This window comes from Rhyacophila brunnea, unplaced genomic scaffold (assembly GCF_057557595.1).
Source record: "Rhyacophila brunnea isolate RB1 unplaced genomic scaffold, BYU_Rbru_1.0 scaffold_1, whole genome shotgun sequence".
In the NCBI taxonomy this organism is placed as follows: Eukaryota; Metazoa; Arthropoda; class Insecta; order Trichoptera; family Rhyacophilidae; genus Rhyacophila; species Rhyacophila brunnea.
This window is the reverse complement of record NW_028232751.1, coordinates 40,289,199-40,311,240: the sequence shown is the minus strand read 5'-3', so window position 1 is coordinate 40,311,240 and position 22,042 is coordinate 40,289,199. Positions and strand designations below refer to the sequence as shown.

General features: G+C 35.3%; 1 protein-coding gene and 1 long non-coding RNA gene across 2 annotated transcripts; both read right to left on the bottom strand.

Annotated features, from left to right (window-relative positions):
* Positions 1–6,522: 6,522 nt before the first annotated feature.
* LOC147079772 (beta-1,3-galactosyltransferase 6-like) lies at positions 6,523–16,801 on the bottom strand. Its single transcript, XM_085944060.1, has 3 exons — positions 16,013–16,801; positions 14,417–14,607; positions 6,523–8,001 (listed from the first exon to the last, which is right to left on the bottom strand). The coding sequence occupies exons 1-3, from the start codon at positions 16,628–16,630 to the stop codon at positions 7,719–7,721; spliced, it is 1,092 nt and encodes a 363-aa protein (XP_085800186.1). The 5' UTR covers positions 16,631–16,801; the 3' UTR covers positions 6,523–7,718.
* Positions 16,802–17,695: 894 nt separating this feature from the next.
* Positions 17,696–21,723, bottom strand: LOC147079771 (uncharacterized). Its single transcript, XR_015070332.1, has 3 exons — positions 21,501–21,723; positions 20,774–20,917; positions 17,696–20,540 (listed from the first exon to the last, which is right to left on the bottom strand). It is a non-coding gene; the product is annotated as an uncharacterized LOC147079771 (long non-coding RNA).
* Positions 21,724–22,042: the final 319 nt, after the last annotated feature.

The following is a 22,042-nucleotide window of genomic DNA, read 5'->3' as shown; positions in this document are numbered from 1 at the left end:
ATTCTTATTATTGAACATATATTATTTTGAAAAAAACACTTTCTGATAGAGTATATAATAACCAATAGAAAAAATCTTTTTTTTGAAAAAAGTAAGTCACCCCGACGGGGAATCGAACCCTGTATCTCCCGAGTATACGCCTCATCCGTCGCATTACCATTATGCTACGGCGTGACATACTAATAGCGAATGATTTGGAAGGAACGCTGATGGGTAGGTATAGTAATTGACCAATAGTTAAAATTTGTTCGCTATTAGTATGTCACGCCGTAGCATAATGGTAATGCGACGGATGAGGCGTATACTCGGGAGATACAGGGTTCGATTCCCCGTCGGGGTGACTTACTTTTTTCAAAAAAAAGATTTTTTCTATTGGTTATTATATACTCTATCAGAAAGTGTTTTTTTCAAAATAATATATGTTTAAAAAATATCTGTTGTTCTTTGTATTTTTTTTGGATACATGTTAGTAAGTAATTTAAAAAAAAATAAACACATTTTTTTAGTAAATTGTATTGCCCCTAGTATTGCTAGACTCCTTAAGCTTATAATATTAAAAAAATGTCTTTTGTATTAGTTTAATCAGTGCTTATGTCATAAAATTATTAATCTACAAATAGGGTTTCATATCAAGAGACTGCATGCATTTGCATGCAGGAACAAAAAAAAATACCAAAAATAACGAATGGTACAAAACATTTTATAAGTATGCATACTTGTTTGATTGTGGCACCATAAAACTAATCACCATATGGTGGTTTGGTTTGCCAAGAAATGGTGTCACACGATTTTTGGTATTCTCTACCCACACCCATATTCGGTAAAAATGAATTCTTTGTAAATGTTCTCAGTTTATATTTTGTTAGTTTTGTGACATCATATTTTCTACACAACCTTCATCACATTCCCTTCTCCTTCTTAGGGCGTGACATCATATATGGATAACCCCATACTCTGAATTAATAATTAATACCAAACAGATTTTTAAATACTATACGATTACATTTTTGCCAGTTGGACGGTGTTTTGCAATAACCAGTTAAGCAACACTTTTGTGTTTTTGCGTTTTTCGTTGTAACGACAATATGAACATGATTTCTACGTGTTGCAAAAAAGATCGTTGTCAAATTCGGTCTGTATTGCCATTTATGAGACTTTTAAAAAATGTGTGTATACAAATAATAAACAAATCCATTATGCAGTAAACAGTCATTCACCAAACAACATGGCTGTTGTTGTGAAACTGATGTCATACATTGTCGTTTTTTCCATTTTTTTGACAATATCTGCCTAATTATCGTCGCCCCACTTACTTAAATTCATTATAATTATTGTTTTATAAGTTAAAGTGGAAATACAAGGCTAAGGTAAGTTGGATTGAACAATAAACATGGTATTTAGGATCTGTCACTTTCAGCCTTCACTAAACTTTTTTTTTTTTGCAATGATTACGATTTTGCAATAACTATTTACGTAATACATTATAATCAACTGATCATATTATTAAAAAAGTCTTTATAAAATCACAACGTATGTTTTAAAGTAATAATTTAAAAAAGAAATTATAACTCTATTCATTATCTTGACTAAATGGCATAGATTTTAACTTCAAATGTGTATTAGGTACTCAAAACTCCATTTTGGTAGATAAACGGTTATTGCATAACACCGTCCAGTTAGCGTGGTAATTTTAATATGAAATCAATCGGGTTCTTCTGATTAAAGTATATTTTTATAGTTTGCGATCCATACCTTATTTATATTGATAAGTCGTGGGTTGTGATCAAAGTGTATATGGTTTATTTAATGTTTGATAATGACAATAAGTAATATATAATTTATTGTTTCATAGTAAATTTATAAGGTGAGCAATATGGCATAGTCCGAACATGTACTTAGTTCAATCGAATAGCTCACCTTACTCTGATAGAGCATACTAAATAGTGTTATCCGTTTTCAGTGGTAGCAAGGCGACTCTAGTGAACTAGGCAAGTAAAATCTTTTGACGGAGCCGGTACAATATAATATATACTCCAACTCATCTTCGGGAAAGTTTGGATGTGATATGTTGCTGTGTGCACGTGAAGCAATTAGTACGAAATATCTAGAATTGTAGCCAGGGTCTGATCTACGTTTTTTGATCGGCATATTGCTTCCTGAGAACCTGTTGATGATCATGCACTACCCCAGTGCACCTAAGAGTATCGGTAAGTGGATACTAAGTTATTTCAGGTATAAAATTCTTTCATACTGTTATAACCCTTAGATCTAGGGTCACGTCATCTAAAGTCCTTAGTTCTCGTTCAAATGTGAGATATACGGCACTGTATCCTGTGCCAAAGTTACTAGTTGACAGTGGAAATGAAGAATAAACGCTATCCATTATTGAGCAGATTCAGAAGTACGCTGATAATTTTAAATTGCAAAACAATACTGAGAGCAACAGTTTTTTAAGGAAATAGACATCAACCAACCGGAATAAATAAACAGTTAAATTCTGGGCCTTGACTGTAATTGTTCCTTTTTATTCGTTTCTTTTTTTTAAAAATTGTTAATGGATCGCTGATAACTAATTGATAGCCTTTGAATTTGTGATAATTGGTTAAATTCCTCATAACTTAAATATTCGATTACGCAGACTGAATGAAGTACTGAATTACATTTATATTTTCTGAAATGCTTGGTAAATTTAATCATAGAATTTTGTTTTTAATTATTGTTCATATCTTAATTTGTAACTTTGTTTTTAAAATTTATTGGTATGAGTAACTTAAATACATAACGGGTAAGGCGATAGCAGGTAACCGACTCGAGTAAGGAAGAATCCGGGTTAAACTTACACACGTGTCAAGAATACGTTTTACGTTGAATACAGAAAACTGCTCTCGGCTTATGCATTTACGCTCATTTAATGTTGGTGTATTACGCACACTATTGCAAGTGCATAATGCGTGCTTCATTTTCATAGGACACTCACACATTCAAAACCCTGCATCAAGATGCGGTGTATTGAATATAGCCTATCGGTATTTTATTTATTATCTGTTCTGTGGTAGGTACCTACCTACATATTATTTTATATCAGTTGACAGTGACACAATGAAGCTGACGAAACCGGTCCTCGTAATTTGTATATGTGGAATAGCGTCTTTCTTTGAATTTAAATTTATAATCATCATTAATATATGCAAAACTAAGTGTTATGTGAATTTTTTATATTCCTCTTCATTTTTCAGCACTGTAGCACAAATCTATTAATTATATAAAAAAATTCAGACAAATATAGGAGAGAATTATTTTTTCTACAATTTTTTTATACCATGTCCGATCCTTATAAGATCATATATGGTTATCCACAAAGTGGAGGTTTGCATAAACAGATTTTTGTTTTTACGTGAAATGATGTTAGCCACTTGCTCCATAGGTTCATACTCTGACTCAAACACAAACTGAAAAACAATGTGTATTTGCCAGAGTCAGGATTCGAATCTGTGACCCACGACATTGTAGGCCAACGCTTTAGCTACTCGACCATCAGCAAGAACATTATAATGAAATCAACACTGGTATAAAAGTAACTATTTTTATCGTTATATCCACTGCTGAAGAGATATTGTGAAATAACCAGTTTCATGTGTGATTTTTGGCGGCAACTTTGATTTTATATTAGGACCCCAACTATTAAACATATTGAACATACATAATATATAAAATGTCACATTTTTAAGTCTTGTGAATTATTCATTGAATAAAACACATATGTACTTCATTTATAAAACATATCCAAAAATCAGAACAATCCGATCGATTGCATGGCAAAGCTTTTTCGGCCCTGGCTATACTAATTATTAGTGAAACCATTACAGACCCATGATTGAGAACTTAACATAGATATATTGTAACCATACCAGCAGGCTTATTCTAACACTATCACTTAACATCGAAAAAGAGCTAATTGTGATAAATATATCACAATTATCACTTTACCTATTCTGGCGGTTAATTGTGATAACATTTAACTGCGGCTTTGTTTGAATTTGACCGACATATCTACCAAGAATTAAAAATAGCCGCCGCTAACCGTTTTATCACATTTAGTATAAAGAATTCTTAATGTGCTAATTTAGACCAATGAAATAACGGAAACATGCTAAAGTGATAACTGTTAACCCTTTCAAAGTGCTACGAATCCCGGCTTAAGGTTATACCTCAGTTGAGGCACAGTCTAAAAAGATCGTGGCTAGGCGATGCGCGGATTGCGGGTCGCGGGTGCAAATGACGCATGTCAAACGAAATATAATTTGTCATATAAATCCAACATGTGTCCATTTAATGTTCTGTTTATTGTTCTATCAGTAACAATAATAATATATTCATTGACATGTTTTCTTTTTAAAGTAAATGGGTAACGTTTTAGTCATCTTTACACGATTTAAGAATTAATACGCCCGTCGCCATCACGAAACAAATTGACGTGTTTCCAGCTCGACGTTCTCTCTCCGAATGGCAGCGAGTCCAAAATTTTGTCGCGCCTATAGTTGAAAATTATTTGCCGGTTCACTGATGTATCACCTTAATACAACAGTGCGCGTTGTGATTTCAATAAATCGTAATTAATGTCAAAAATACACAAATAGAGTTGTAAAAAATCAGTGTCAAGTTCAAAAATGATTATTACCGAACCTAATATTTTATGCGTCTCTAAAAATAAACATTCGTCGCATAAATCTGATAAGAAATCACGAACAAGATTGCTTCATAGAAAAAATGCCAGCTTACCCTAGTGCCGCCATGACAATGACGAATCGGCGCTGGACAAGTGCGTCGATGACAGATGATAAACAGGTCAGTATTCTTATAGTCTACCGGCTACCCAAACCACTTAATAAATTTCGACAAAAATAATATCACACCCTTCTTTTAAATATTATTAGTTTGTTTTCGGTAAATAATCGTGACGCTATACCTACACTAAACAGAACACATAAAATCAACACCAATTGTTCTACGTAATAAAGCACTTCAAAATTTCAATAATTAAGCTTTTCATGATATTGTCGGGTATACACATAATGGCACATTGCACATGGAACAGATATATCTTGAATACTTCCGAAACTAATGCATTCCCGATTTCGGCGACGGTTCTTGCCTTTTAATGTCTTCGGTATAATAGGTAGTTATTTATTTCAACTACGATTCTGTCCATTATAATATTTTAATTCAAAAAAATCTATTTCTTTAGAGCTATCTGATAAATTTGTGTGCTGACTCCAGAAAAGAAATCATCAAATTCGTGAACAAATGGTATGAAAGGCCCAGTAGTCCACGAAGACAGATCGACAACATTACTATTTACACTTGAATTGGAGCACTTTCTGATGGGGCACTGGAAGTATCTGAATCATCGTAGTACTCATTTTCACTTAACTCATAATCTGAATCAGGATCATGAATTGCTTCTCCCATTTCATCTCACAGATTAGCAGGAATATCCATTTTAAAATAATCACAAAAAATTGAACATACAAAATATACGTAGCTATCACAAAATGTTTTTAATTTTTCCGATACAGAAATCTTCGATTGTGTGAAAATGTTTATTCACTTAATTCAACTCACTTAACATATCTTTTCTTTATAAATGACTGGGGTATATAAACAATTTTTGTCCGTTTTACCTAATAGTATAACCAGAAAATAGTATTTAAAAATGTTAATCAACGATAAACAAAGAGAAATATTAAATCGCGGACTCGTATATTTAAATTACACCTTGTTAGAATTATTTTCCGAAACTATTAACTCGCGGATAATATACTAGCGGCTAGACGAATGAATGCAACCTCCAAAAGCATTCCTTTTGTAAAAATGTTTTATAAATTCACTTTGATCAATGTAACTTTCGAATATTCTATTTAACAGTTTACGCACCAAATGGTTTTTCAATCACTAAAAAACAATATAATATATTATTATATCGCAAACTCGTATAGTTAAAAATGCATCAGCAAAGTGTCATCGGCGCACATGCACTGAGTAGTGATCCGAACCATATACGCGGCAAATTTGAAGTGACCTGGTGAGTGATATTTTTTTAATCTGAGACGCTCACGAAAAATATTTATTTAAATTAGATAGAACAAAAGTTTAGGCTAAACATCGACAGATGTCAGGAAAAGGATGATTTTTGAATAAATTAAATCAATATTCGAATTTATCGCGCCTGGGCGAAAACCGTACTATGCAAACCAAAATCGAAATGACTTTAGTCAGCTGCCGCACGGATGACCCGCGTATATAGGCTGACTAAAGTCAGTTGCCGCGTAAGAAGCATTAAGAATAGGCCTGCAGGAATGGAACCCTGAATACCCTGTATTAGAAGCCAGTGCCATACTCATTCGACTACAAGCGTTGCCTATAGTATATGATACTTTTATTGCAATATACATTGTTAATAAAAAAAAATACAACTAATAATCTGCAGAAAGTATGACTTTGATTATTTACATAAAAATAAATGCAAAAGTTTTTAGGAAATAAGTACAATCAATAGTAATCAATCAATTGAGGTGCTAAGGATTAAACGATTACAAGTGACATCACTAAAAAAACAATTAGTAATATTTCACATACATACTTATATTATTATGTGAGCCAAGATTAACTGTTTTGTATGAAAAGATATTATAATTATTTTATTCACAACATTGTAGTATATCCCATGTTGTTGAGTCACAAATCCGCTCTGGTGACTTTTTACTTTTTATAAAAAAGGAGGTTTTAAAAATATCCAAAGTGGATTTGCAAAATTTCCAGAGCGGGTTTTAAGAGTTGATGAGTCATACATAATACAATGTAATTCTTTTCTTTCTTCTTTTGATCATGTCCGATCATAATAGGATCATATGGGCCTCCACAGAGTGGAGGTTTCTATTAACAGATTTTATTTTTACGAGAAATGGATGTCAGCCACTTGCTCAACCTATTAGGACCATACTCTGACTCATGCACAAATTGAAAAACAATATGTGAACTTGCCAGACCCAGGATTCGAACCTGGGACCCTCGACACTATAGACCGGCGCTTAATCCACGCGGCCATCGTGGGTGTAATTACTTTCATTGCAACCATCATAATAATTAGAATGTTTTGAACATAAATAATATGTACTAATAAACAAAGATCATTTAAGAGCGAGAATTCATTTACAAAATGTTTGAAGTAGTTGTGTAGAATTTACAATCTCATAATTGCAACTTTGAAGTCAATTCACCATTCACAATTACATTTAAATAACAGCGGTTCTTTACTGAAGTCTATTCATTAAAAGGTAAACTAAATCTTTCACCATTTGTTAGTCGATTGACCAAGTCTTTATTAAATTCTCCTTGAACGTATTTCACTGTAATCTTTAATAACGGGAACAAACCAGGCATTGTGTAACTCAACAAAAAATGTACCTACATTTAATGTTTATTAATACATTTAGTTTCCGATTTTTTAATACCGAATATACCGGTATTTCGGTATCGAAAACTACTGTGAAACTGGTATTGTATTCACTAGTTAGTAGAGAATATAATGTAAAAAAAAATGAATACCTAGTGAAAGTAACTGACTTTGGAACTAAAATCCTCAAATGTCAGTTACTTTGAATGATAATCATGATAGAGTTTTTTTAAATAATTTTTATCTAGGTATGTAGGATTTTCTTCTAATTTTTTATATCACAACACCGACTTGGTAAAACATTCCAATTATAATCATAAGCTGGACGGAGTGAGTAATTTAACCGACATATTCTTGATCCTTCAGATTCTGTTAAGACTGTGAACATGTCTTGCATGTCTTCGATAGACTGCTTATGTCTGATCAGATATGAATCGTTGCAACCGCGGCTTGACCATTCGGTATCGAACCTAACATCATGAAAGCGATCCACGCGTGACAATGCAGCTGTCCATACTCCCACTGACACATCCTCTGAGTTGTAAAATCTGAAAACAAAATGTCAAACCATTACCATAATGTTTTAGAATATCATTATTTTATGGAAATAGATATAGCTTGTGCGATCATTTATGGCATCCGAAAATAGAGAAGAATTCAGAGTGTCAACTCTTGTACAGTATGTGCACAAAGAAACTTCGCAAGCAATATTGGACAACACTGGACATAACTTGTGTGTATCACAAATTGAGTCATTTCATTTTGGACAAAATGCCAAGAGAATTATGAAACAAGAATACACTAACAAAATAATAAGACTATTCCAGAATCACATAATATTATCTTAGCTACGATTTTATGGCATTGTACTGGTAAAGACTTTATACTATGAATAATATGATTTATCTAAAAAAAGGCTACTCCTTTGGAAACCCCACAACTGACTACTGAAATTAAGATTAGATTGGGATTCTTATGGCTGAAGGCTCATAGAATCCATTGCTAAGAATGACATTGGGGCGCCATACGGTCTTATAGACCGTGATAGATAAGTCAAACAAGTATAGAATATAGAAACAATAAATAAATGAAAGACCGGTTACTACTTTGACAGTAAACTATATTATGACAAAAAGGAATTTATAATACATTGAAGAATAGATATTAGGCTGGCACAGTACTAAAATTGAAATGGCTAACTAGATTTAATTAAATACACGTCGCTAAATTAAAGAGAAATAATCAAGATTGGTGGATCAAATAATAAGTTCAAATACCAATAGTGGAACGAAAACAGAGGCTTCTCGGCATGGCCGCGCCGGACTCCAGTTAGGTCACGTCCATGATGCTATCGGGTAGACCTCACTGAAGCACGATTGTATCGGACGGCAGACAAATTCAAAAAGCCCTGAGTCCTGTGTCACGCCACGAGACATCCGTTCTTGGCGCCGGAAATTAGACAGCGGCCTCTATGTTATTTCGGCCGAACACTCTTCAAAGTCGACCATCGATAAGGAATGGTGTTGCCTTCGGAGTAAAGTTGGTTATGTTTTGTTTTAAACATAAAAAGGTACTACAGTATTATTAAAATGAGACATTAAAAAATATTTATTTATGTTAAGTCTTTAATCACTACCCACATGTTGTCTAGAACTGTGGGCTTCAACTACTGCCAGTTCCTGTTCCTCACTATTTCTCATTAAAAACTACCACCCCCTATATAACTTGGAATTTTATCAACCCCTTTCTCACATTACATAGCTTCTATTCTAAGACATAGTATTGACAATAATTATAACATTAATAGCTCAAACATAAATTTTGATAGATACTTGATAGATAAATTTTTATATATTGTAGTGAACATCAAGCGGAAACACATTTTAACAAAACTATCTCTATATAGCAAATATATGAAAGTGCAGCTGAAATAAAGGTTACAAAGCCTACTGATTAAATAGGCTGCAAGATATTTCGCATTGCAGAATTATTTGTAGCAAAATTTACACTGTTATCGCTTGCATCTGTCAAAAACCAAGGGTTTCAACACAATTTTAGATTCACTATATCTATCAATGACAACACAAAACCAGCATTTCATACATACATTATAACAAAATGTCAAAACAAACCGCCAAAGATGATTACTATAAACATGGGTTTATAGTCACCATCTTTCAATGCGCAAATGTACAGAATATTTAATAATTCAACACACATAATTTTGAAAAATACTTCTGTGAAAATATATTATAACCATTGGAAAAAAAAAGTAAGACACCCGGCAGGAATCGAACCTGCATCTCTTGGGTTTACGCCCCGTCCGCGCATTATCCACTATGCTACGAGGTGACATACTAAATGGAACGAAACGAAACAATTAACAATGCGCGCCAGTTAAATTATCCATAGAAAAATACAAGGATCAAACTAAAATATGCAAACATGTTTTCAATTTCAATGTTTCAATTTCGATTCTATTATCAGCACTAGAAGAACAATATGTAAGTGTGCTTGAGGAAATTTTGACCAAATCAATATTCAAAATATTTAGAATATATTTAGAAAAGGAAAAAAAAGGATGTGGTCATGTATTTGACGAAATATAAAACCCACCCTTGATGTTCAGTTCTTTGAATTTGACTGCAAAAAAAAGTTTCCATCTATTGGAGAAAATGCAATAAAGATTTTTCTAACTTATCAAACATGTTTACATAGAAATAATTACAAGATAAAAAGAACTTTTTATATACCACGTTTTTAAATTTTCTGTTGAATCATATAAACTTGACAATTCTATGTATTAATAAAAACTCTTTATTGTACTTGATAGAAATACTGAAATGTCATTTTGACATTTCATATTGATTTCCATAGTAACGCACGTATATATTAATAATTTTGTTGCTAGGACCCTCTTAGCAACCAACAATAATAACTTTCCATACAAAACAGAAATAACTGAAAATGAATTCAATTCTGCTTAAAAATGGTTAAGAGTATTAAAAGAATGCATTGTCGTTGTGTTCTGATATATTCTAAAAGTTTCAAATGTCTAGCTAGTCGGGAAGTTAGTTGAAAATCTTCAATCGTCCAATACAAATCTTAGACAAACAAGAAAAAAAATTTACTGGACACACAAGAAAAAATTTGTACTGGACAAACAAGAATACGAGCTAATAAAAACTTGGTAAAATGGTTTGGGGTAGTCCATTTTGAAAAATATCATAATATTTAATGATTTCAAAAAATGCTGTCATTCATTCCACATTTACCCAGCCTGCTACTCATAGCTTCTCATTGCTTCAACGGTGAAATAACCCATTTTTTATGTACATTACCCATACACAGGCACTCTAAACATTGGTCTACCGATAAACACCTGGGCTGCATGTATAACTAGTGTTCGCCTACGAGTTATTGTGAGCTGTCGAATCTACTAGTAGTTATCGAATGTGAGGCTTAACGGTCGTAATAATTATTTGGATCATGTGCGCCCGTTTGTGTTGTTCGCGCCGTTTCGTCTTTTAGACATGCTGCATTTAAATATTAATGCAATGATTGGATACAGATATTAACCAATTTATGAATGCTACGGGTCTTACAGTGGTCATATGCCTTGCGTGCCGTACAATAGAAGAAGTAATATTCCATTCACTTAAATAATTTGTATGTTTTCCGTTTCTGGGAGGGGGGACCCGAAATTTACGAGTAGGTTATTTGAGCATTGACACACAAAATATGTTAATATAAAAGTAATATTTAATATAGTAGTAGTAGTAATATTTTTTGGCGGTCAACGGCTGGTCGGCCCCAAGTGGACACATTGACGCCAGTAGATGTGTTCATAGCAAAAGTTGGGAAATGCCAAACTACCAGCAAGTCCCATCTGCTGGCCTCCCCGCGGCGACCTCCGGGCAATGCAGCGTAAGCAGCAGGGGCGAAGGGCGAGTCACCGGCGCCATAAAACTGGCCTTCTGGCTAAGGGAAGGAAATCCCCGACAGAAAAACCTGGTCGAGCCGACCTTCACTGCCCTCGTGGCTCAGGCCTCGGGAGCGCTGGGCTAATCACCTTGCCTCCTTAAACGAAACAAATTAACAAAACACCTACACAGCAGCCTCAGACGACAACCGGCTCTGTAAAACGACGATCTTGCATGGAAATGGACAATGAAACAGGTAGAGTAATCCTATTGGGACATATAATGTTCGCACCCTGCGTACCCCCGGAAAGGACCTGCACGCCACACGCATCATGCACACCTACGGTATGGACATCCTAGGGCTGAGCGAAGTGCGCTGGAAAGGAGCCGGGAGAAAGTTGATTGAGGGTTACTCTATTGTCTACTCAGGTCAGGAGCAATACCATCGCCAGGGAGTGGCAGTATTGATGTCAAAGAGAGCGGCCCGTTACCTCGTGAAATGGGAACCAATCTCGGAGAGACTGATACGTGCCTTTTTCAAGACGCCTGGTAGCTCCTTGACTGTCTTTCAGTGCTACGCCCCCACTGAGGATGCCGACGCGCAGATAAACGATGCCTTCTACGATTCTCTCCACGCGGCAGTCTCCGCCATCCCCCGAAGAGACCGCGTGATTGTAATGGGGGATTATAATGCGAGAGTAGGAGCAGACCCGGTGTTTGGCCCCACGGTGATGGGACGACACGGCCTCGGTGACCCCAACGATAATGGTGAGCGGCTCGTAGAATTCGCCACTCTGAACGAGCTCGCAATCGGAGGCACTGTTTTTCCCCACAAAGACATTCACAAATATACGTGGACGTCTCCTGATGGACGCACGAGGACGCAGATTGACCACTTCTTGTACAGCTTGAAGCACCGAAAGGAACTTCTCGACGTGCGTACTTACAGAGGCGCCGATATCCATAGCGATCATGAGTTACTTATTGGAAACATCCGAGTAAAACTCAGTCGCCAGGCAAGGCCTCCAAAGCGCGAACGAATTGACGTTGAGAAGCTCCGACGCCGAAGAATTCGGATCGACTTCGAAACTGCTGTACGAGATAGTGTAGATCGTATCTACGAAGCGGCAGAGGAGGCAGCAAGCAGAAATGACACAAGGAAACTCTTCCGAATCACCCGTGAAGTCTGCAGCAGGCGACCACCGACTCCCGGAGCCATTTGTGGTCCCAGTGGAGCAATAGAGTCTGACGCAGAATGCGTCAAGAAGATTTGGAAGAATCATTTCTGCGGAGTGCTGAACTGCCCACTCCCTTTGGATCCCATTGACATATCTGCGGAAGCTTTACTTTTGGACATTCCCCGAGCGACCGACATTTCCGATTGCCCGCCCACGCACACCGAGATAAAATCGGCTGTGAAAAGGCTCAAGAACAGAAAGGCACCGGGGGAGACGGGATTCATCCTCATCAAGTACAGCTTGAGCGCAATCCTGCACCCTATGTTTCATCTGATGACAAAGGTGTGGGAAGAAGAGCGATGCCCAAGGAACTGGGTGAACGGTGAAATCATCACACTTCTTAAAAAAGGTGACCCTCTAAGCTGCGACAATTACCGAGGCATTGCGCTACTCAGTGTTCTGGGAAAGATTTTGGCAAACATCATTTTGATGAGAATAAGGGACCCAACAATGCACGTCCTCAGGAAAAACCAAGCCGGGTTTCTACCTGGTCGAGCGTGTGCAGACCAAATCCACAACCTTCGATGTCTTCTCCAGCAGAGCCATGAGCTGAACAGTCCGATGGCTTGCTGCTTTGTGGATTATGAGAAGGCTTTCGACAGTCCGCACTACCCCTTCCTCTGGATGATACTGGGAGCATACGGGATCCCTCCCAAGATCATTGCCATAATCAAAAGCCTGCACGAGAATAGCGAATGCTGTGTCAGAATTGGAGACACTGTCACGGAATGGTTCGGGGTCACGACCGGAGTCAGACAGGGCTGTGTCCTTGCACCGTTTCTCTTTATCATTCTCTTTGACTTCATACTACGGAAGTCAATACCACCCGACCGAGGCATACCTGTTACCCCCACGGTGAAGCTATGAGACCTGGAATACGCCAATGATGCTGTCCTATTCGACAACTCAATCGAGGGCATTCAAGAGACAATCGACAGGTTGCATAACAACTCCTCTCGCGTTGGTTTGAAAATCAACGTGAAGAAAACCAACGTCTTGTGCAATAGCACCTGTCCTGATCCACATTTCCCTCTGATTAGCGATGGACAAAACATCGAGAGCGTCGACAGCTTCAAGTACCTGGGGGTACACATCACGGGAGATGGCATTTTGCAGAAAGAGCTCGCTATCCGAATGGGAATGGCTGGAGCAACATTCAACTCGATGCGAAATGTCTGGGACTCAAGATTGTACTCGGTCAAAACCAAATGCCGCCTATTCGACACTTGCATTCTGACGGTGCTGCTTTATGGTAGCGAATCATGGCACCTTACGAAGGCTCAGAGCAACCATATACTGAGCGTCGAAAACAGATGTTTGCGACGAATACTGGGTGTGCAGTGGTATGACTTTAGGAGCAACGAGGAGATAAGAGAACGCACCAAGCAGCCTCTCATCACGCTGAAAGTGAAGAGGCGACGTTGGACCTGGCTCGGCCACGTGCTGCAGATGCCAGAAGAGAACTTTAACCTGGCTTGCCTGTTCTTCAAGCCCACCGGATTCCGGCGACCTGGAAGGCCGCTAAATACAATCTACAGAGTGTATACGGTGGACCTACGGGATGCTGGTTTGACCTGGAACGAAGCAAGAAGACTGGCGAGCGACAGGGATTCTTGGAGGCGCTGCGTGGTGTCCATATGCTCCAGTTAAGGGGCGGATATGGCCAAAGAAGATGAAGAATATTTAAAAATTCTTCGAGAATTTTTGTAATTGATTAGTGATCTGTGACAAAGATTGCGATGCACCGTAATGCATAATTTTGAAATCCTGAAGAATACGAATAAAATAAAGTCAGAACATACTGTAAATAATGTGAATTTTGAGCGATAAAAGCCACAATATCTGCAGATAAGACGTAACCTCCTCCTAAGGCATATGGCAAGTATTCTTCACATAGGAACCAATTTTCTTCTGCCCATCGACCTCTTGTTTTGACATGTGCGTTTCCCTTGAAGTATCCCCAGTATAAGCCAGTCACTGGTATATGAACTTCCTGGAAAAAAAAATAGGCTTGTTAACTTTTAATAATAAAATAAAGATGTAATGCTTTTAACGAGTCAACTATAAAAGATTCCAAAAATCCGCAGACAGAATTGTTGCCATTTTTGAAATGTTGATTTTCCGATGATTTGTGTATATGAGGCGTCTTATTACAAAAAATGACAAGTCCACAATTCAATATTTTCGGGAAACAACGTTTTTATGTTTCAAGCTTCAATTATTTGTATTAACATGAGAATATTTTTTCCGTTGTATTCTATGTCAAAATTAGAACCAAATGGCAGTTTGTTTCAGCCGATAAACTCTTAAATGTAATAAATATAGGCAAAATAAAATTGGACGTAGCGCTACTTGTACCTCACTTTTTAATATAGGCACATATTTCTGTGGCAATGTCATGAGTTCACCGGATGCTACAGCATGGGAGACGCCATTTCCAATATTGAACAATCCCTTATTGGTTGACTTAAACATGCGCGAAATCAACCAAGCTTTAAATAATATGAAACACGGACTTGGCGCTTTTTGTAATAAATCGAGACTTAAAATATTTTTGTGAAGAATTCATTCGGTATAGTCAATAAAAATAATTTTCCATTCTGAAATATTATGTCTATTCAACAGTGGTGAAGGTAGGAGGTAGGCTGTTAAGATCCGCACATAAATAGTGCAGACTAAACTGTGTCAGTCATACGTATATGTTTTCAATGAAATAAGACTACAATATACAGACCATGTTGGTTAGTTTTTAAAATTCAATTAAACCCTGTGAAATCAAGCCATAATAAATAATATGTAGTCAAAAAATACTTATATATCTATAAAATATCCAAAATTATGCAATTAAATGTTACATACCTTTGGATATTTCATAGATAGAATAATATTTTTTATCTATTATAGTTTGGTTTAGGCAGGGATTATTGAATTAAAAAAAACTAACCAAGAACATGATTGTATAATAGGTATAATATAATAGCCGATATACTGGATTATTTGTTAGGTTAACCTAACCAAACCTAAACTAACCCAAACTAACAAATAATCCAGTATATCGGGTATTTTCAAAATGTGTTTTCCGCTGTATTCCTCATAACCGAACTGTACGGGTGTATGTTTCTAATTCAACAAAAACAAATACGTATGAATGAAAAAGTGCGCACAATTTTGACAGATCGCGGATCGTATCTCAAAATATACCAAAACTATTATGGTTTGGTTTAGGCAGGGTTTAATTGATTTTTAAAAATTAACCAACACCATCTGTAAATTAAAACAAATATGCATGACTAACAAAGTTAAATGTGCATTATTTATGTTGGATCTTAACCGCCTACTTCCACCCTTCGCCGCTGCTATTCAGTACCTATTGAATAAAAAAATATTTAATTACAAACCTTTTCAAATTTTTTTGTGAGGGATGAGTATTTTATAGAATTATTCGGGTTTACTATTTTATCTTTTCTGTTTTCCAGCTCGCGAATTAAGGCATCGATTCTTACAAAAGAATCGTCATCGCATTTCAGCAGGTAATGTATATTAACATAATTTTCATTTATCCATTTGATAGACTGTAAAAGTTTTTCACTCAGTGTGGCGTACTGATCTTTTAGATGTGGTAATATTAATAGATCGTTGAATTCTTGCTGTTCGTTTCTCAATTGTTTTCTAACATGGTCAGTGACGGAAGATACGCCGACCACAAAATGATGCCTGAAGTGCGATTGCATCACTGAACTATTGACTGACTTATCCTGTTTAAAGCCTTCTTTTAATTTTAACCATGTATTTCTAATGGCATTTCGGCGATCAATGTTGTCTGGATTAGAGAATATTAACGCAATATACTGCACTTTTTTCTTTTCGGGGTTAGCGGCATCATTAGACATTGAAATTGTACCAACGGCACCATTACACACTTCAAAATTCATCACATTCAAAGCAAACATGCACCCCACTAAGAATGAAAACCCGGCAATCAAAATATAATTTCGATACCTTGTTAATAAAAACATCACAGAAAACAATTAGTGCCGATGGCAATGCGAACTAGGTATATAAAAAAATATGAATTTTTAAACTTATTTCGTTATAAGAATAATTCGGTAGTCATTTCTTTGTTTTGCAGTTTGTTGCAAAGCGAATTTTTGACAATATGACATTTCGAGTTTGACAACTAACAGAGTGCTGCCAGGTACGATTTATAAGTTCCAGAGTGTTACTATTTAAAAAAAAAAATGGAATTATAGTAAGTACTAGGGAGGTTGGACGGTACAAATAATTAAAAAGTAATAATCCCCAAAAGCAAAAGGGCACTTTTGACATTTTGATGGTATTGACTTATAAATGTAGTTTTATTTGTATTTTTTTCTTTACAATATAGGTAAAATGGCATTAATTATGGAACTAAATCCATGAAATCAAAGAAAAGAAGTAGAAAATAAAGTCACGTCTTGTGTATTTGTAAACATATAAATCTTCAATTAACTAATTATTAAGCTTCCAAGTTTAGTGACACAAGTATTCAGCATTTAGCTGTGTCACCCAAATTGAAATTCGAATAACCCCCATAATGTACGTGCAGTAGCGATGCACAAACGAGTGCACTCATAGAAATTGAAATTTGAATTTTTCGGTTATTATAGGTGCACAAACGAAAAAAAATTGTGCACAAATAAACGTACCCAAAAAAAGTTGGATTTTTAACATTCAATTATTGTGACCAGGTAAATGGACCTCATTTGTTTGCTCCTTCTGTGGTAGGGTCCAATCTCTTTGCATCCAGGGCTCCACACACCAAAACGAATATTCGCAGCGAATTATTCGCCAATCAAGCTCGTATTGGCTTACGGGACAGAGCACGCTTGCTCGACCGCCTTGCGTCTTGAGTGCTAATTTGCAGCGAATATTCGCTGCGATTTTCGGGAACTTTGTCGACAGCGAATTTATTCGCGGCGGACAGATTTCGCCAAGGGAATTAGTAAAATCAAAATGGCGAAGATATTGAGCAGCTGATCGAGTTGGTCCGGAAATATCCAACCTTTATGATTTCTCTGACAGTGACTCATAGATAAGATACTTACAGTGACTACAAAACATAAGAAAGAAAGATAAGATATGGGATGAAATTGGCAGGGAAATTGTTGAAAATGGTATGAAGGTCGTCATATAATATTATGTAGGTATCTTTGTCTAACCAAAGTATGTATAGTTTTTTGACAGGATGAATACGCTATTATAAATAAATAACTTTAATCTAAGGTCCCGATATTTAAAAAATACATATTATTAATTTGCGTCATGCATAGCTTTTAATAACAGAAACTTTATAACTTTGATTGTTAGTGCACTGACAGTTCTAACTTATTGCGATCGTTTGACATTTTGGTTTCGACTTTCGAGCAGTCATATCAATAATGTTATAATTAGGTATCATTTACAATACCTACTTCAATCATATTCGGTATCGGTCACGTAAATACCCATTTTATATTCGTCGATAATATCTTGATAATATTTTTTTAGGTTAGATAGGTAGTCTTTAAGATTATTTTTTTGCATCTAACATTATGCAGCATAGCATTTCTATTGTGGCTAAAGATATACCAATATACATATAGGTAGATAAGTAGGTACTCCATGTCGTCATTGTGGTATTTTGTAAGGTTTTAGACCAAAAACCTTACATACTACTTACTATCGGGTTATTTACAGTAGGACATACCTAGGTTGTGTTTGTTTTTTGATCTCAAGAGACCTCAATCACAAAAACGATATTATGTACCTATATACCTACTATATATTTCCTTCATTATGTATAGGTATATTGAGCTAATAAACTGGTTTTGCCCAGTGCCGACCGCGAACCAAGATAATATCTACATGTTCCATGTACCTACCTAACATAACCAATGTTTTCTGTTTCACATTAATTTGTATACCTACAAACATTTTAAACTTAATTGAGATGTTCTTAAACTTCTGTTCATGTAATATTATGTAGGTAGGTATATCTTGGTCTGCATTAGGCAATAAGATTAATAATGTTATGTGCATGTAAATATAAAGGTCAGGTACCTCCTCTAAGTACATAATATTATATTACCATCATGGATACCTACCTGAATGATGTTGGAGATATACTAATGCTTTGTGATAAATTTAATTTTAGCAAAGATCTTCAACCTTTCAACGTAGGTACAAAGCACCAGAAGAAATTAAAAATGAAACCCCCGGCATTAACAGGAATAAAATAATATTTCATCATCAACATCAGTCGGGGTCATTCCACTGCTAGATGAAAGCCTCTTCTAGCTCCTTCCACTATTTTCGGTCTCTAGTTCTTCGCTGCTACATACTTTTATTGTACTTCATGTGAACAAAGATATCAAATAAGTGAAGTGTCAATCAACAAAAGTGGCATTTGTGCACAATGTTAATGAATTTTCCAAAACATTAAGTGTGATAATATAATATACAAGGATGAATAAGGCGTGGGCGAGGGCCAAGGTCCATTTTATGATTCCTCTATTGATGTACCTATTTTTATTAAGAAAAATGTTTGCCGTAGAATGGGGTGAATACTGAATAGACCCATTTTAAAATTTCTATTTTTCTGCTACACATTATTCGGACAAACATGAATGACTTGAAACCTGTTTCTATGGATATAATCATACTCTAAAATATTTTTCAACTACCATTTATTATCAAACAGCCAATTTTGTGTGATGTCTCTTTCTATCCAGCGTTGGGGTGATTATAGACATGGCGGGTGGATAGAATCGAATAAGGGTAATTTCTTAATGGTAAAAATGTAATTAAGTACCTACTGTACATTACAAATTTATGTAGGTACATTTAAGTATGTAAATCAAAATCAAAAATATAAATTTAAATGTTATACAACACAGTATCATGTAAGTATTTAAAAAAAACATATACTTACATAAACATCTATTTATCCAAGAATTATTTGATACTTGAATCTGTATTTTATATACCATATTCGATGGATGTATGTGGTGTATTTTGTAAAATATTTGGTACATATTTATTATTTAACTAAGCGTATTTAATTTGCTACGTGACCTGTAGCTCTTTTATAATCACAAATTATTGTTGAATGTTCCGAAAATGAGTTTATGTGCCGAAACAGCTGTCAAGGTAAATGACTCAGTTAAAGTAGAATTAACAAAAATAACTATATTTCAAAACCATTATAATCCATCTACCATGTAAACACCATTTCAAGTAATAAAGAAATAAAAAGTCACCTAATTAAATAATATTATACTAGAAAAAATATACTATCTATATTATTTTTCATTTAAAGTTACTTAATTTTCATTTAAAGTTGTAAAACGCCCGGTTACTAAATAGAGGAAGGACAGATTCTTCTGGCACGACCGAATCACATTGGAACGGTGTTATTGTCGTTTGAAAGTAACAATACTGACACCTAAATGAGTCGCCTACACTGCCAGAATCATCTGAACCCTGTCTACATATCTATATACAATTTATTGTTATTTTTTTCATATTTGTCCATTTTATTACAATATCGTGTTACTTTTAAAGCTCATTGTAATTCTAATAATTATATAAATATTTTTCTTGTATTCTGTGCAAAAATGATTATTAAAACTTTCTTAACCTAAACCAAGTATTTTTTATTGAATGATCCTGCAAAAATATTCAAGTACAGTTAAGTGACATATTTTGTTTTGGTGTATAAGCCATAAATAAATATACATAAATTATATTTAATATATACATGTATACTGTATGTATAGCCACGGTTGGTCTTGCACTTGTTGCTGTAGCTATGCGATCTGGTGTGGTCCATTATCCAAAAACACTCAATCACATCCCTGGTCAAACAGAGGGCAGCCGTGTAGTGAGTCTGGCTGGCCTCTGATGGCACTAGAATGATTTCAATATACACAGTCTGTTAATTTGAATATGTTTTCGACTGAAAGTTGTAAAAATATTAGAAATCAGGATTTAAATAATTAAAAAACTTTCATTAAATATCATATTCATACCTATGCAAAATTTTGATTCCTTTGAAGTACCTATACAAAATACGGATGAATATAAACCAAACAAAAATATTTGTTACTGGTACTGCCATAGTAAAGTAAAGTTTAACATACTTCCCTAATAGAACAAAATTCCCAATTCTTGTCGTTCTGTAGATGTTTCATTTCAGTTTTTACCAACGATCCACTAAATATGAATTGGTCATAAACACTCAAAGGAAATCTGGCACTCACTGCCAGAATGTCCATATCAGATACCTGCATAAAAATAAATGTCATGTTATGATATTATACGTAATGAATATGAATGTATCAGAAACAACATAGATTTTATTACGAATTTCACATTTACAGAAAATTTTCTGCGCTCATTTTTGAAAGTCTCCAAGTATGACGGGTATATTCGCACATGGGTGCAGTTAATGCACCCAATGATTTTGGGGAAACCTGCCCTTTCTTGAAGTCTGAAATTAAAAAATATTTTTACCGACACAAAATAATATTCCCGTTAAATTCTTATTGAGTAGGTAATTTACTTGTGTCTATGCGCAGTTACTCTAGTTACATGACATGTACATTGTAATATTGTATAAATTGATCAGAGGGTATCAACACAACACTAAAGACTGTCAGCGCTGTATGGCGACTGTATGTAAGTATTACTAAGCACTGCTATTATAGCATCGGACACGTTTCCTATGCATCTGCTTACTGATGCCTGGCTCATTGCGCAGAAGACTTGGCCTACCCGTTTTTGGTACGCTCCCTCTGCGTAGAAACGCAAAATAGTCAAAACCTACAATTCAAATAAAGGAGACATGTTATTTCAATAGCATATTACCTTCAAATCCTGTTAACCCTTCATGGTAAATGCTTATTTATAATATGTGCAGTTATGAAACTGAGTAAATCTATCTTACCTATGAGCCATGGCAATCTTGCCCTGTCATAAAGTAAGGTTATATTAAATGTCGATGTAATTTGTCGCACGCCATATCATTATATCTTCAGCGTGTAATAAGCATTCAGAAGACGTGTACATTTTGTCAACAAACAACTGTCACTTTGACATTCGTATATGTATTTAGTCTATGGCTGCATCCAATGCTGCCACCTTGTTTCAGATAATTAAAATACACTTTACGCGAAGTGGGTAAAAGTTGTAGCAATTCTGAAAGCGCTATAGTGTACGTATATTTTTCATATTTAATTCATAAAAATTATAGAATATTTGGCGTAAAATATTAATATTATTTACAATTTTAAATCTGGCGCGTAAATAAAATTATTTAGTTTATGGCTGCGTCACTGACGCTTTGGTGTGGGGCCAAACGCTAAATTCGCATCAAATCCAAGCGACAGCGAGGGCGTTGCGAATTCGCT